This window comes from Vombatus ursinus, unplaced genomic scaffold (genome assembly GCF_900497805.2).
Source record: "Vombatus ursinus unplaced genomic scaffold, bare-nosed wombat genome assembly UNPS02015175.1, whole genome shotgun sequence".
NCBI classification, from domain to species: Eukaryota; Metazoa; Chordata; class Mammalia; order Diprotodontia; family Vombatidae; genus Vombatus; species Vombatus ursinus.
Genome location: NW_020954953.1, coordinates 21,353,200 through 21,370,432, shown reverse-complemented (window position 1 = coordinate 21,370,432; position 17,233 = coordinate 21,353,200). Strand labels below are relative to the sequence as shown.

At 40.7% G+C, this 17,233-nt stretch overlaps 1 protein-coding gene across 2 annotated transcripts in view; it reads right to left on the bottom strand.

Moving 5' to 3' along the window:
* LOC114031463 (transmembrane protein 181) overlaps positions 1 to 17,233 on the bottom strand; it is a 90,954-nt gene that overhangs the window by 3,882 nt on the left and 69,839 nt on the right. For both annotated transcript variants that reach the window (XM_027846532.1, XM_027846533.1), the window contains exons 8-16: positions 13,367 to 13,466; positions 12,429 to 12,559; positions 12,047 to 12,138; positions 9,971 to 10,028; positions 6,183 to 6,285; positions 5,541 to 5,592; positions 2,062 to 2,144; positions 650 to 739; positions 427 to 493 (exon numbers count right to left, since the gene is read on the bottom strand). In XM_027846532.1, the coding sequence (XP_027702333.1) occupies positions 427 to 493; positions 650 to 739; positions 2,062 to 2,144; positions 5,541 to 5,592; positions 6,183 to 6,285; positions 9,971 to 10,028; positions 12,047 to 12,138; positions 12,429 to 12,559; positions 13,367 to 13,466 (776 nt within the window). The remainder of the gene's footprint in view (positions 1 to 426; positions 494 to 649; positions 740 to 2,061; positions 2,145 to 5,540; positions 5,593 to 6,182; positions 6,286 to 9,970; positions 10,029 to 12,046; positions 12,139 to 12,428; positions 12,560 to 13,366; positions 13,467 to 17,233) is intronic.

Here is a 17,233-nt window from a genome sequence, read left to right as displayed (position 1 = left end):
TGAAAGCATTTTCTAACAACAGGTATGTATTTAGTTCTTATCTTTCAAAATAACTCACCATTCTACGTTGTACTCACTCCTTTTGTTATATCCATTTTATATGACCTACCCTCTCACCTCCCAACTTATCATACCCAACTCTACACATTCCTGAGAGAATGGCTCATTATAGTGACCACCCATCTGAGCTTGTGCCAGGGCCCAGGAACAGAAATAGACTGCCCACCTTGCTTCTTGGGAAAATAGCCACTTTTAAGCCTACAGCCTGAAAAGTGGAAAATTGTAGAGAGCAATGGAATCACATTACACAGCCTTGCTAGCTTGAGAACGTTTTGAGAGTGACTGAAAAACAATGGAAATGCAAAAATGGCCAACTGAGGATTGCAATGCCCAATGCTGTTATTTCACAAGAGAAAAATACCTTACCCATAAATCACATCATCATCAGAGTCATTAAGCATGGAAAAGGCTGGATTATCTTTCAACTGTGACTCTGGAAAAAATAAACAAAAATTTCTGTTTAACCAGAAAGCTTCTCATTCCGGGCCTAATGAAATATCCAGGTGCTTAACAAATACGTGGCTACCTCAGCTTCTGCTGACTCTTATGCAGCTACCTGGCCAAGAACCTAGAAACTGAGGTCACTTACCATAGAGTGCATTCTTAGATGGTGAATACACAAAGGCTAAAGTGTAGAGATAAAAGTTCAGGAGGCCATAGAAAGATAAGAATTCTGCTGGTGAGATCAGTCAAGGTTAGTAGTATACAGTTGGAGGGGCAGGCACTACAGTATTTCCAGAGTTTTCTCCTTCCAAGCTGTGATACTTGCTCCGAGCTAACTCCTCTTAATGAAGTGCTCAGCATTAGCCAGTACCATCAGCAGTTCTTAAAAATCCAGTCACTGATCTGGTAATTAATTCATCTTTCGAAGGATGTGGTCAGAGCAGTGCAACCATCTAAAGCCATACTGAATAATAATTTATCTATCATCTCCATTATGCTTGGTAACCTATCCTCAGTGCTGCTTTCCACCCTTAACCAAACAACAGGGCACTGATACGGCAAAGTCATGCATGGGATGACTTGAGCTCATGAACATGCTGATCCAGTCAGCCCTTTATGTGCAGTAAGAAATTCTAAGAAAGATAAGCCCTTAAGTTAATAACCTCAAATAGCCCCTGCAGAGTTTCCTGTGGAAATAAACAATAAAGATACAACTCATCATAAACATTACTAGTTAAGAGTTTACAAGTCATCTTGGAATCACCAACTGCTTCTTCGGATGGCTTTAAATTGAGTTATTAAGCCTTGAGAGGCAAGAAGTCATCCTGGACAGAGGTGGCTGGGAGCCAGGAATCTGAGGGCAAGCTCTGCCTCTGACACGTACTGGCTGTGTGACTTTGGGCAAGTCACTGAACCTCTTAACATTCTACGTAACTTTCTGAGACTCTTAAGTTGTACAGAAAGTGCTAACCTACATTGGTAAAAGTCCTCTTGCCTTGGAGACCAGTGAAATCATAGGTGCGGTTCCTATCCCTAACACTGCTTCACTTGACAGATGCATACTGCTAATGATGGCCACAACCGTAAAAATTCCTTCATGTGAATAATAAAAGAAAAAACACGGAGCTCTCAGGACTGTTGTTCTTATTCAGTCATTTCAGTCACGTCCAACTCTTCATGACCCCATTTGGGGTTTTCTCCATTTCCTTCTCCAGCTAGATGAGGAAACTGAGGCAAATGGAGTTAAGTGACTTGGCCAAAGTCATACAGCTGGTGTCTGTGGCCAGATTTAAACTTGGGTCTTCCTGACTCTGACCCTGGTGTTTTATCCATTGAACCACCCAGCTGCCCCCACCCTCAGGATATCCAGCAAAGACACCAAAAATGACTCAAATTAGTCCACATCAGCACTATTTATGTACCCATTTGCTCAGATTATCCAGAATTGATTTTATTTGAAAAACATTTTTTTCTTATTCTCACAAATACAAGCTGCAGACACTGGAATAACAACAGAGTTCTAAAGACTTCCTGAAGGACCTTCAATTAAAAGGATATAATTCTGGTAGCGATTTGACAGTTCAGCAACAAAATTGTCCTGTAACACTTGTGATCCAAACCTTAGATAAAGTATAACAATGCTGCAAAAGAAGAAAAAGGAAAACCAGACAAATAAACGTGTAAAGAATTAGAGTCAGAAGTTTTTATATCTGCAGTTTTTGCATGCATTTTGATCAGTATATTTTAACATGGGAATTTTTCCTATCCTCTTTTCCATGACAGACATCTACATCTACACTGTCATGCCTTCCTCCCCTCCTCCCTGCCACATATCACCTGCAGCACTTTTAGATGATGACCTTTCTTCCTACTTTATTAAAAAACAGAGGCCAACAGTCTTCATCTCCTAAACAGACACCGCAAACACTGTCTTTACCAGGTCTTTGTATCCTCCACCGGAAGATGGGGTGACTCTACTATTGCCAACACTAATCCCTCACTTGTGCCACCATTCTATCCACTCCTGTCTCTTTCAAGACTGACCCATTTATTCGCTCTCTCACATCTTTCCATTTCTTTTTCTACTGGCTCCTTTCCTACTGCCTACAAACTTTCTCAGGTCTCTCTAATATTAATAACCTTTCCCTGACCCTGCTACTCCCTTCAAGTTATCTTCTAATACCTTATTTCCCCTTTACTGCCAAACTGCTTTTAAAAAAAAGTCATCTACCCATCCTTTCTCTATTTTATTTCCTTACCACGCTCTCATTCTTCAATCCCTTGAAATTTGGCTTTTGACCCCACTACTGTACTGAAATGACTCTTTCAAAGGTTATCAATGACTTCTTAGTTACAAAATTCTATGGTCCTTACTGAGTTTTACTTGAGTGCTATACATCATTGACCAACCCCCTCTTGCATGTTCTCTAGGAATCTGTCCTTGGCTCTCTTCTCATTTTCCTCTATACTCTCTCTTTAGATGATTTTATCCACTCCCACTGTTTCATTTATCACCTTTTTACAGATGAATTTACAGATATCTAGTTTCAGTATCTCTCATGACCTCCAGGCCCACTTCACCAGCTGCCCACTGGACACATCCAACACCTCAATCTCAACACATCTGTCCACCTAGATATTCTACCAACACCTCAACCTTCAACATCTGAAATGGAATTTATCTTCCTTCCCTCAAAACCTAATATTCTCAACTTTCTTACTGCTGTTGATAGTGACTAACTATGGCCAAGAATACCTCAATTATCTTTTAGTTTTTTGCCTTTCCTCCTTTCCTACATATAATCAAGAATTTCAGAGTTAGAAAGAATGCCCTTCTAGTTCAACTCATACCCAAAAAAAGAATTCCTATTACAACATGACAGTCAGCCTCTGCTTGCAAGGGGAAAACTTCCTATGGTATTAGGAGGCTACCTCCTAAGGCAGCTCGCTCCACTTTTGGATAGCTCTATCAGTAGCCAAGCAAGATCAATTCTGCCTTCACTATATCTTCTGCATGTATCATCCCCCCTCCACCATACTGCCACTACCCTAATTCAAGGTCTCTCAACTTCTTGTTTGGATTATTATAATAACAATAGTCCCGGTACAATAAAACCAAGCCTGGTCTCTCTGCCTCCAGTCTCTTCCTCTTCAATATTCTTTTATGCAATTGTCACTATAATCTTTCTATTGCTTAGATGACTTGTCACTTTCTGGCTCAAAAACCTACATCAATCCTCTATCTCTAGAGAAAAATGCATAATTCTTAGCCTAATACTTAACATCTTTCAAAATTTAGTTCCCAATTAATTACCTAAAAAGGTAAATTTCTATGTTCCTTCAAACAACTTATGTTCCAGACATACTGGATTTCTAGCTGTTTCCCACTCCTGTCCTACACTTCCCCATCTCTAGGCATTCACGCTCATCATCTCCAGTGACCAGAATGTACTCTCTGCATGTCTGCCTACTGAAATCCTTCTCTTCTTTCATGACCCTGTTCAGGTACCACTTCCTTCCAACCTAAAGCCTCCTCTAATTCTTCTCAACTCAAAGTGACTTCTCCATCCTTAAATTTCTCCAGAGCTCTTGTCTAGGTTTCTCTTTTAATCTTTGTCATATTCTACCTGGTTATCATGCTTATTGGTGATTATGACACATTCCCCATTAAACTGTTCACTCTTTTCTACTCCAGTGTTTCCTAAAGAGTAAAGAGAGGTTGTGTACTAAAATTGTGATGAGAATAGTAGTTTATCCCCTAAAATATTACATATGACATTATTTATCCAAAATACTACATAGGGCAATTTTCAGAATAAAAAAAGGCTTTAATCTTCCCTATTTTGTTCCAAAATCTCCCCAATCCTTTTTTGTCTAAGGAGCATCCAAGCACAGCATTTATAATTTCTGTTGACATCTTTCTAGTCCCAAATTGTCTGCTGCCACATCGATTTACTCAAAACCACTTTATATTGCATGTTATACGTAGAAGGACACACTAAAACTCTAGGCCCCACTTTCCCTTATGGGTGTCTTTATAAGCAATGGCTTTTACCTTTACAGGCCAAGGGAATCAGAAGCGATTATCCACTTCCTTTGAATCCTAGCTACCGGAAAACTATACTGTTCTTTTCTGTACTCTATTCTGATGAGAAAACCATTGGCAAAAAAGCAAGCCAAAATCTGGAATTGATTTTTAAAAGTAATCTTCAGGGACAGTATACTTGTCCATCCAAAGTACCATACTTTTGAAAGACAGCATGTGATTGACAACAAGTGATAGAGGGTGGGGCTGAAGTCTTGCCTCTGACACATACTGGCTGGCTGTGTGACCCTGGGCAAGTCACCAAAGTTCTCAGTGCCCAAGGCAACTCTCTAAAAGGACAGCCCATCTGCTTTGAGGGAGGGAAGTTCCTTATGGGGAGATCTCTATGCTGAAGAAACCACAGCTCTGCCCTTCCTATTCTACTCCCCCTCCATGGACCATATGGTGACAAGTCATGTTCAGGATGAATAAGCGGATGAAAAACCCGTTATTAGGTGCTTCCCATGTGCCAAGCACCGTGCTAAGTGCTGAAGATACAAAAGAAATCACCATAACTACAGAGCTCTGAAGAGCCAGGAGTGTTCAATGTATTCTACTGGGATTGAAACCTTTGAAAAATCACTACTCTCCATGGTACAGAGAGTAACTCCTGAAATATTTAATGAATGAAAACACTCTATGCCACGACCATTCAAAACACCAGGGAGGTGAATGTCTTTGGTTTTGCCAGATGGATGGCAGCAGGTTATGGCTTCCCCTCTCTACCACCCACCTGCCTGGCACCTGGCATTCCTCCCTCCCACTTGGCACGAGGGACTTGGAAGTACATCAGTACACACTGACATTCTAGCCAGCAGATCGATAAGACAACAATTAGCCCTGAGTATTCAGCTGGAACTTTTATGTTGAAATTCAATATTCAAAAGGAGAAAAGAAAAAAGAAAAACAAAGATTTGTGTTATTTTTGTTTCTGGATAAAAGGTTTCCTTACCTAATGACAAGTACTACGAAAGTCAATGCAGTCAAGAATTTTAACCTGAGATCTGGAAATGACAAATCAAAAAAATGACAATTTAAGGCAATCTTAGCAGTAAACATTATCCCATCCCAGGAAACTTTCAAGACAAATTCTCCTAATTTGGGCTCCTTCATCTGAAGTCCAGAAAGGATGTTACTCAATGCGCTTAAGTTTTATAAAGGTAAAACATCAGCTGTGTCTGAAAAGGGCCTTAGGTGAGACCATGATTTTTCATTTGGCAAAGATTCAAGTGAAGGGTGGTCTTAGAAGCAGCAAAGGCTCAGAAATGGCCCCAGCACTCTCTCAGCACTATGCTACAGAAGCAGCAGCAAACCTGTGGCAGCTTTAAAACGGTCACAATGATTGTTTTAAAAAGCATCAGTCCAAAAAGATCAGCCCAGGCCCTCCTCAAGTAGAAGGGCTTCCTCTGGACCCCTCCTGTGCTTCATAACTGGGCACTGTCTAGCACTCTGAGAGCTCCCTAGAAGCTAAGGAAGTCTATCCCATGTATCTTCCTCATGGTAAGGTTAGGACCACCTCAGGAAAACCCTGCATCCATCCGGGCATTAACTCCACCAGGCACAGTCTTAGGAGCTTAGGAGAAGTGTCACTTACCAACATAAGGCATATGGCGAAGTTCTGAGCATGCCCTCACAATCAAGAACAAAAGATATAAAATATACATGCCAGCTACCACCAGGAAAAAAACCTTCATCCCCTGGAAACAAACAAAACAAAAATGTCATTTAAACATATCAACCTCAGGTGATCCTCCTTCTGATGCTATCCCCAGCAACAGAAGTGTAATCACTCTTTCTCAGAACAGGATCACCAGATAACCAATGCTCAGATGCTCAGAAAGGAGGGCAGGATAATAGATTTGGGCACCTTAGAGGTCATCCAGTCCAACCTCTTCATTCTATGAATGCCCAGAGACTTTCAATGACTGTCCAAGGTCACATCGTTCTATGCAGCCCAGCCAGGAACAGAACCCATACCTCACGACTTCCTGTTCATTACAATAAAAATGGCATTAGAATGTCCAAGGGCAAACCGCAAAAAATAATGACCCTACATTGGTGTGTTGCCTGAGTTTCCTGCATGGTCACTGGCAAATCATATCATGCTTCCCTCTGGGCTAACTGGGTAGAGCAACAAAAAGTAATGCTTATAGATGTTAGGAAATTTGTACATCATTAGCATCCTTAGAAACTGCAGACATGAAACAGAGTCAAAGGTCTGGATCTGATGAGTAGCAGATGAAGGAATCCCAGAAGTTGAGATCCCTGTAAACTTACAGGGGCTACCCACCTTAGGTAAGAAGGTGAAACCTCAAATGCTGGGTTTGCATATAGGAAATACAGGATTCCAGCCACTGCTAGGCCAGGTGCTCCTGAGCAGCATTAAAAAGGAAAAGCAGACAACGGGCAAGAAGACCACAAGCTTCCACTCCCCAGCTTCCAGTTCATCTCCCCAGTCTCACTTCCGAATGCTCTGCCCCTCTGTTCTCCACTCACACTCACTACTCACACACTTCTAATCTCTCTCTGTGCAATGAGGGTCTTTCCTCAGACCATTTATAAATCTCCTTCCTTCCCTCCTCAAAACACACAGCTAATCCCTAAGGAAGCAGACAGGTGGCTCAGTGGATAAAGCACTGGGTCTGGAGTCAGGAAGACCTTAGTTCAAATACATCCTCATACACTAATTATGTGACCCTGGGCAAGTAACTTAACCTCTGCCTGCCTCAATTTCCTCATCTGTAAAGTGGGGAAGATAACAGCACCTACCTCTCAGAATTGTTGCAAGGATAAAATGAGATAAAAGTTGAAAAACACCTGACGTGAAAAACACCTGGCACATAGTAGGTACTTAATGAATACTTCTTCCCTTCCCTTTCTTTCTATGATCTTTCCAACTTGAATACTCTATGGTCTTCTTCTGAAAAGGCTATACTCTAGTGCTAGAAATGCTATTTGGTGGCTGGACTCAGAAGAGTGCTCAGGAGTTCTGACATCATTAATATGATAAAAGACCTGTCAAGTGCTTCAGGAGAAGGACTTGCATCACCAGGAAACTCTGGCTTGGTCTTCTCTCTCAAGGGATCATTCAGTGACTCTGGAGCCCCCTAGTGGTTTGCTTTTCCATTGCAGCCTGAGTGGCAAGAAAATCACAGCCTCTATTAACTCTTCAAAGTTTACAAAGCGCTTTCTTCTCCTTGAGAAAGGTGGTATGCATATTACTATTCCCATCTTACAGATTTCAAAAATGAGAATCAGAGAAGTGAAGTGTCTTACCCATGGTCACAGAGCTAACACAGACCAGATCTGAATTCAAGTCTCCTGACTCCTAAGTACAACCTTCCTTCTACTATGCAATGGAAAAGTGTACTCTATAGAATATAAAGCAAAATTCTCTCCTCAAGAATGAGTTCTGGTAGCCAAAGACTTCATTTGACCCGTTACTGGGCTAAGGTCCTGGTACAGGAAGGCTCACACCAATTTTCCAAATAAATTCATCTTTCAATTAAGAAAAGTCTCCACAAACCTTTCAATCACAGAATCTCAAAGCAGAAGAGGCGCAGAGAGTATATAGTTCAATTCCCATCTGAACAAAATCCCCTTCTCCAGCACTGCAGACAAGCAGTCAGCTGGTCTTTGCTTGAAAGACCTCCAAGGAGGAAGAACATACTCCCTTCAAGACAGCACATTCTACTTGTAAAGAGTCTGACTTCTTAGGAAGACTTGATGTTCTTTTATCCAGCCCTCTGAATCCAAGCAAGACCAGTCTAATCCCTCTCGCCCTTGACAGTCCTTCAAACACTGGAACCCAGTTATCTCATTCCCCCGTAAATTCTATTTTCCAGGTGAAACACCCCCAATTCCTTTAACTGATCTTCATCCGGCACCATCTCTTCAACATTGCAGCTGCTTTCCTCTGAATGTGCTCCAGCTTATCATTGTCCTTCCAAAAACATGGCACCCAGGACTGAGTGCAACATTCTAGGTGTGCTGTGATCAGGGAAAAGTACTACAGGACTATCGCTTCTTCTCCATCATAGATGCTCTGTGCCTTTCTTAAAGATCACATTAGAGTTTTTGGTTAAATTGACTTATATTGACCTTGTAGTTCACTAAAATCCTCTTTTCAGATGAACTGATTTCTTTCCCCATCTTGTACTTAGGAAGCTGTGCTTTTTTTTTTTAACCAAAGGTTAGATTTTACATGATTATTCCTAATATATTTCATCCTATTAGATTGAGCCCAACATTTGGGCCTATAGTGATCTTTTTGGAGTGTCTCTGTTCTCCAGTGCAATAGCTGTCCCTCTGGCCCCAAGCTTGGTCGTTAAAATTATGATTAGTCAGTCAAAAAGCATTTATTAAATGCTTACTATGTGCCAGACACTGAGCTAAGTGTCAGGAACACAAAGAAAGGCAAAAACATAATCCAGGCCCTCAAAGAGCTAACATTCTAATGGGGCAAACAATATATAAATAACTATGTACGTATCATGTGTGGACAGAGCAGATGGAAGACAATTTCAAAGGGAAGGCACAAGCAGTAGAAGGAATCAGCGAAGACCTGCTGCAGACGGGGGAGGGATTTGAGATGAGTCCTGAAGTAACCCAGGGAGGCAACAGGGAGAACGGGGGGGAGTGGGGGGGGGAGTACAATGGCAGAGTCTGGAGATAGAATGCTTCATACAGGTAGGCCAGTGTGGCTGCTTTGGAGAGTGTGTGGAAGGGAGCAAGGTGTTAAGGAGACTGGACAGCCAGGAAGGGACCAGGCTGTGAAGGGTTTTAAATGCTAAACAGAGGGCTTTATGTTTGTTCCTGGAGTTACTGGGAAGTCACTTAAGCCTACAGCGTGAGGGAGTGGGGAGACGATGACCTGTTCAGACCTGCGCTTTAGGAAAATCACTTTGGCAGTAAAATGGAAAATGAACTGGACTGAGAAAATCAGGGTTACCGAGGACCAGCCCAGTTCTGTTTATATACTCCAAAGGAAGAAAAGAGTGTCAGGAACCTAGCTATCAAGAGACAACGTGAAGAATCACCAAATTGTAGATACCCACCTTTCCACCTAACTAAACAAGTGATTCAACGAACAATTAAAAAAAACAACTTGCTTTTAAGTTGGCTATGACTGGGTAAGAATATAAATAATTTTTTTCTCTTTCTTAGCAAATCAGGAATGACCTATCAAGAATTCTGGGAAATGAAAAGAAAAGCCCAGGTGGAGGATGATATTTCTTGCACACTTTTCTCAGGAAGTTTCCTATTTCAAAACTTTCCTTAACTCTTCTAGATATTAAATGACCCCATTCCAAAAGACCGATTTTAAAATAACACAATTCTGAACACTACTTTATAAACTCTGATTTCACAAACTATACTTACCTGAAAATTGCCTGTGTCGACTCTATACTGGTACATTGGGTCATGTAATTCATTTACCCTAACGAAAAAAAAATCAAAGATCAATCATTAATATATAGCTTTGCCCTAGATTATTTATTTTTAAAATAATTATCTGATTTTGACTGGTTAGTATGAAAAAAAAATGAAAATAATAAGTGTTGGAGGGGTTGTGGGAAAACTGGGACAGTAATGCACTGTTGGTGGAATTGTGAACTGATCCAACCCATTCCGGAGAGCAATTTGGAACTGTGCCCAAAGGGCTATAAAACCATGCATACCCTTTGATCCAACAATGCCACTACTAGGTCTATATCCCAAAGACATCCCAAGAAAGGGAAAAGGACCTGTTTGTACAAAAATATTCACAGCAGTTGTTTTTTGTGCTGGCTTAGAACTGGAAATCTAAAGGCTGTTCATTGATTGGGGAATGGCTAAACAAGCTGTGGTATATGATTGTGATAGAAAGTTAATTGTGCTGTAAGAAATGACAAGCAGGATGATTTCAGAAAAACCTGGAAAGATATACATGAACCTATGCAAAATGAAGTGAGCAGAACCAGGAGAACACGGTACACAGTAACAGCAACATTGTACAGTGAAGAACTGTGAATGACTTAGCTCTTCTCAGCAATACAATGATCCAAGACAATCCCAAAGGACTCATGATGAAGCATGTTATCTGCCTACAGAGAAAGAACCGATACAGATCGAAGTGTGCTATTTTTCATTTTCTTTCCTTCTTTCTTTCTTGAGTTTTCCTGTACAAAATGACTAATATCAAAACGTTGCACATGATTGCTTACCATCTTAGGGAGGAGGGAGAGAAAGGAGGGAAAGAGGAATAGAATTTGGAACTCAAAACTTTAAAAATATGTTAAAAATTGTTTTAACATGGAATTGGGGAAAAATAAAATATTACATATTTTCTAAAATTATCTGATTAAAAAAAAGCCAACATTATAAAAAAATTTAAAAGTTGCTTTTAAAAGCAATCCCAAATTTTCTAGAAATCCTAAATCTCATGCCTTACATTTTACTTTTTATTTTATTTTATTGTTTTTTGTTAGGCAATGGGGTTAAGCGACTTGCCCAAGGTCATACAGCTAGTAAGTGTTATGTGTCTGAGGTCGCATTTGAACTCAGATCCTCCTGACTCCAAGGCTGGAGCTCTATCCACTGTGCCATCTAGCTGCCCCCATGCCTTACATTTGAAAAAATGAGCAATTTTATTAACTCAGGCTAAGTTCACACAATCAGATAAATATTAAATAGGTGCCTGGTAGTCAATGGCTGAATATGCAGTGAGAAATGCAGCATTTTCTTACTAAAGTTTCCAATTTAAAGACTGTTCCATCTGCAAGTTCTATTTTGAAAGTTCTTCCACAGACACCCTTTAACAATGGTGGTGTCTCTTTCCCCCAAAAGATGTGTCCAGCTATACAGTAGCACTGAAGAAGAAAAGACCATAAAGAAAAATGACTAACCAGAGTAAAGGTCTAGAATAACTGGCTAACAATCATGCTCTTACAGACAAATAAAAACTAAAAGGGAGTAAATAGTGAAAATGAGCTTAGAACTCTGTAACATCACCTGCTGACATTACATTGGATACAACACTGGCCAAAGCATGCTCTACAACCTAACAACTACCTGAGTATCTCTAGTGCCCAAGTTACAAAACTGAACTCCATGGTTGTACTATGTTTGCATAAGGGCATAAATATTAATAAAGAAACATCCACAGTAATCTGAAAGAAGAGCTAAAGGTAACAATGAACAAGCCAAATACTTAAGTAACTGACATGGGACTAGTTTTTCAACTTTTCTAAAATACAGCATTTTGCTTGCACACCATAGAGACCCAAAATGAAGCTGGTCTTCTCCATCTCTGGCTACCACTACCTCATATGTCCCTTTAGTTCTGAGAATAAAATAGTCATTTAGTACAGATATAAAATGTATTCCAGCAGGTTCCTTTGAGGTGACCTATGATGGTTGTCTCCCTTTCTCGGGGGCATTTGGGTATTGCATTTAGTATACAATGAAATTACTCACGTTTGCCATATTCCTAATGTGACAGATGCCAACCATAGTAGTCCAACAATAAAGAATTTAGGAAAATAGAATGTTAAACATTTTCTTTCTCCCTATTGGGACAAAAAGAAAGAAGAGAAACTCTTATTAATGATATTAATTCTAGCTAAGACTTGCCTTTAGTTAATTTTAGATTTTTATGATTTAACATTCATCTAGTTTTTACAGAGCATTAAGCAGAGTACTGAAGATTGTCCCTATAGATGTACTTGTCCTTGAAAAGCCATGGAAGCCCAGAACAAGAGGGACAAAAGGCCAATGCTGAAATGCTACCTCCTTAGCAGTAGGAAAGGAATGAATGGTTGACTTTATACAGCTTCCTACAGGATAGTCCTCTGCTCACCTGTACTCGGATCCCGTGATACACACAGAGCCAGAACAGTAACAACGCACAGAGGAACACAGACTGGAAGAGGTCATCCAGCATGCCAGGAAACCAACTGTTTACCAGGAAGGAAAGGGGGAAGAATGGATCTGGAAGACAATATAAAAATGTATCATTGCAAAAGGGCCAGTAATAACTCATGTTTATAAAGAGCTTTACAAAGCACTTTCTTCATAACAATCCAGAGATAAAGCAGCCAATGAAAAGTGTTATTCTCCTCGTTTTACAGATTATGAAACTGAGACCTGGAAAAGTAACTTGCCCAAGGCCACAGGACTCCATGTTCAGAGCCCTTTCTACTAAACCACCTTGCTTTCTCTGATCGTTATTAAGAAGGCAGGAGAAGGATGGGAAAAATTCACCAACTCCATTTTCCCCCCCAAGGCTGATCCTAGGCTCTGATTTTTTTAAAAACCTGAAAGCAAATTAACAGATTGTTCTAGCAATAATCACTGAGTGCCGTATGCTGTCGCCATTGGATTCTCGCTGCAGGCATGGGAATCCAGAATGCTGTCTGCACCAGGAGCGTACCGATTTTGGAGCAGGTAATGAAGAGCAGACAGCAGCATTTGGCTACCTTCAGCAAAAATTCCTAGAACTGCTGTGTCTGTAGCTCTTCCAAATTTTAACTACCAAAAATGTCACTCATTTGTTAAGGATAATAATTATGAGCTACATGTCGGGCTAAACATGAACCACTAAGAGGCAACACATCAGGGATTCAGGCTGAGTAACCATATGATGAACATCTTATTTCTGAGCCCATGAGTTGGTATGAAAAGGTAGGAGATTAAATGACCTCTAAGGGCCCTTCCAATGCTAAATTTTAGGATGGTAGGTTCTATGAGATGTGTTGAAATAAGTCACATAAATGGGGGGGGGGGGAAGGTACCCACCATTATAGAGCAGTAGCAGGGGCAACAATATGGACATCCATTTTTGTTCAATTCCCCAGTCTCTCATGGAGAATTTCCGGAGGGAATGTGCAAACAGGCACTGCAAACCAGACCAACAGCTCACGTTAACTGCTAAAAGCAGACACATCTTCGCTCACATCTTATCAGTCATGGTGCTTATTATAGCTGTCATTCTTTTCCGGAAGACACGGTGCCCTATTATTGTTCTAGCCTCCTGAATCAATCTATGGTTTGAGTGTCAGGCTAAGACCTTGCTGAGTTTGGTCCTGGGCTAAATAAAGTACTGTCATTCCCTGGAGTAATCAATTGACAATGGAGATAAGATGGTGAAATTATTGCTAATGGGACCCCCTAACATGACAGGTCACAAACAGCTATCATAAGGACACAAACAGAATTGAAATATAATGAACATAAATCACCTGGAGCAAAATAATCACCCCTCACCACCTCTCTCCTGAGGCAGGCTGATATCATTATTCCTGATTTGGAGATGGAACAGGCAATGAAAGGAAGAGAAGCTATCTGCTCAAAAGCCCAGATGCTAAATGGCAGGGCCAGTGTTACAAGGTATTGCTCAGTTAATTGAGCCACCTTGCCTCTCAAGAGAGTCATCTGCACGGCTCCCCAAGCAGCTCTCATGAAGAAGACACAGGGCTCCTGCAGGAAAGGCTAAGATGAACAGACCTAGAACCTACCTCAGTTGAAGAATTTTCAAAATGCCCCTTTTAGAGTATCTCCAAATACTCAAAGCACTTGGCAGAGGTTTCCCCACTAGACTACATTTAAAAAGCAGTGCTTTATAATAAGCTAGTCCTACTGATCTTAACAAGCCTGAACCTATATCATCTCCCACACTGCCAACACGATCAATGAAATCGGTGGATGTTGTGGCTTTGTGAATGAGCAAACTAAGCTATTATCAAAGTAGCTCACTTGTTGAAAAGGATGGGTGTAAGAATTTTTCATGAAATGAACTTTTTAAAAAAATCTAATTTTGTGAAAAGAGACCTGATACTGACCAACAAGGAGAAACGAGTTATTGCAATAGAAGTGGTAAGAATGTTGGGGGAAAGTAACTATGTCATCTGGAGGTTTGTGCCAGAGAAGGAAAGGAAAGGAAAGGTGGGTATCATCTTATACACAGCCAGCATGTTGTTAGAGGAGATTCTGAAACATTCAGAGAAAGGATAGAGAGGATTCTGTGGCCTAAAATTCTCCAGGGAAGCTGACCCAAGAGTATAGGAAGCTCTCAAGAACAAAATTCTGAAGACAGAAATACAAATGATTCTCATCAAGAAGAGAAAAGGAGAAATCTAACTGAAGAAAAATATGTGGATGATCATCAACTAAATTTTTAAAAAACCAGGTCTGGATTGTGGAAGCTGAGGTAAGTGACTGAGGACTGGCCCCAGTGAAAGCATAACTGCAGAAAGGTAGTGGCAAAAGCCCTCAGCCTCAGAATGGGCTGGGGAGGCAATTAATGCCATTGAAGTGGATCTGTACTCTCCCTGATTCAGGAGCTCCCTCTTAGGATGCGTATTGAAATCCAAGTCACCAGTCTCTCAGAAGTCTGCCAACCAGAAGCCTTTCTTGCTTTCTCTTGATATTGTGAGAGTACTATGCTACACTCTAGCTTTCTACCTGTCATCCTTCATTCTTGAAAATATGACCAATCCACATTCTCTTTCTATCATACTTGATGATACCTTTTAGTCTTGTTCTCCAGAGTTCCTCACTGATTATTTTGGAGCCTACTCACACTCACCATACACCTCTACACTGCCCTTTGTGTAACGTTTGTTTTTAATTCTTCAGGGATAATTGTATTCCACATCTAGCTACCATGCTGTCATACCAAAAGAATGTTGGTATTAAAAAGGCAGGCAATTTTGCTTTAATGGCAAGGAATAAGGAAACTTTGCAATTTTCAGAGGGCGATCCAGTCTATTCTCCTCCCTCCTCTTCAACTTTGGATCCAACTCACTGTCCATCTGTACTGTCTGTCCCACACATATCTACTGATGGGCAAGCTTCATGGGGTACCTAGCCAAGCGAATGCTGAAATGTGGACAACATTCTTTATCCATGTGGTCTTTCCTGAGTGGATAGACAAGCAAACTCCTCTGATACAAAGACAAAAGTGAAACAATCCCTCTTCTCAAGGCGCTTACAATATAAGTAGATAGGTGTGAATGTAGAGCTCTTCCAGGAGGCTCTGCAATATATTAATTGCATCAAGGCCCAAAACAATGTCATTCGCAAATAAGAGCATCTAGAGGACTTCACATTCCACAGAGAATTCCTCTTCTACTTGAATTCTGCACTGAGTCTTCTCCATCATGGTGGTGAATATCTTTGGCAAGCGTACACCCACCTGTTTATTCCTCATCTGATGTTTATTATCAGTGATGTTGGACAGGGTTCTTTGTGGGGTTCTATCTTCCAAGAAATCTTAAATGATGTTTATGTACAACAAGAAACCTTGTTAAAGAGCTTATAAGGTGGCATTTTCTATTCCCAAATCAAACGCTTTTTAATCATAACAAATGTTAAGTACATTGGGACCTTATATTCCTCTCTATCTTTTAGTTAATTGTGAAATGGTAACAGTGTGGTCCTTTGCTGAATATTTCTTATGAAAGCCTGGTTATTCCATATAAATATCCTCATTGGAGAGGCCTTTGATCGGTGTATAGGCAACTCTCATAGATTTTGTATAGATGGAAAAGTAGGCAAAGCAGTCGGTAGTTATATTCTTCAGTCACCCCTTTCTTCCTCCCTGTATTAATGAGGCCTGGGTTTGTTCTCTTTCCATCTGAGACTTCACGTATCAGCCCCTCGATGCTCTCACCACTGCGCTCCCTCCAGCACAGATCTTCTCACTCTCTATATGATCCAGCTCAGCTGCTTGCCCCATCCTTCCTCTCGGCGATGCCACCTCTATCTCTTCTATAAGCAGTGTAGCACTGTGATGTTGGGATCCCCATGTGGCAGTTCCACAGTCTTTGATGGAGAAAACAGTTCACTATAATGACTTTTGCAAATCTTTTCCTTCTGTCTGAAGTCCTTCCGTTTTCATCCCTGAGTTCCCTCAGGATAATCTTACTTGGCTGGATATCTTGCGAAGCTTTCTTCAAACTGGTCTTACTCTCCAGGGCTTTTCTCTGCTTTATGAGATGGTACTGCTCGTAATCATCTATTTCCCTCCTTCAAAAGCTTTTACCAAAAAAGTGGACAGTCTATCCCGGTGATGCCTTTAGCATCCATCTTTCTCAGTTTGGCAAGAAAGCACTAAAGTACTTTCTGAGGTCTTTTGTTCTCCTTGTGGCAATCAATTTACATTTTTCTACTTTAAAACTGAAGCTAAGCTAAGTAAAGCTTAAGTTAAGTTAGGGACAAGCGGAAGACGGAAGAATGTGATAAGCTCACAGATGGGACAGAATAATGTAGTGAAAACAGAATTAATTCAATTCTTACTTCATTTCTGTCTTCTTTACTAAGTAAAATGACTTTTAGACTGGAACGGACTGAACACAAAACGGTTAAAGGAAAACTGAAACCCAAGATAAGAGGGGAGATGGAAAGAAAGCACCTAACAGCCCTCAACGAGTTCAAGTCACCGGCCTGGACAAGCTACATCCCAGAGTACTAAAAGAACTTGAAGGATATGGGGAATGAGCTGCCATTTGGCAGGTTTCAAGCTCAATAACAGTAAACAATGTAATAAAGCAGCTCCCCCCAAAAGCTAAGGTAATCTTGGGGAGCGCTAACAGGAGCATGCTGGTGGTCTATAGCCGGTACACTTCACCTTTGTGGTGTGAAGGTAATCTTGGGGAGCGTTAA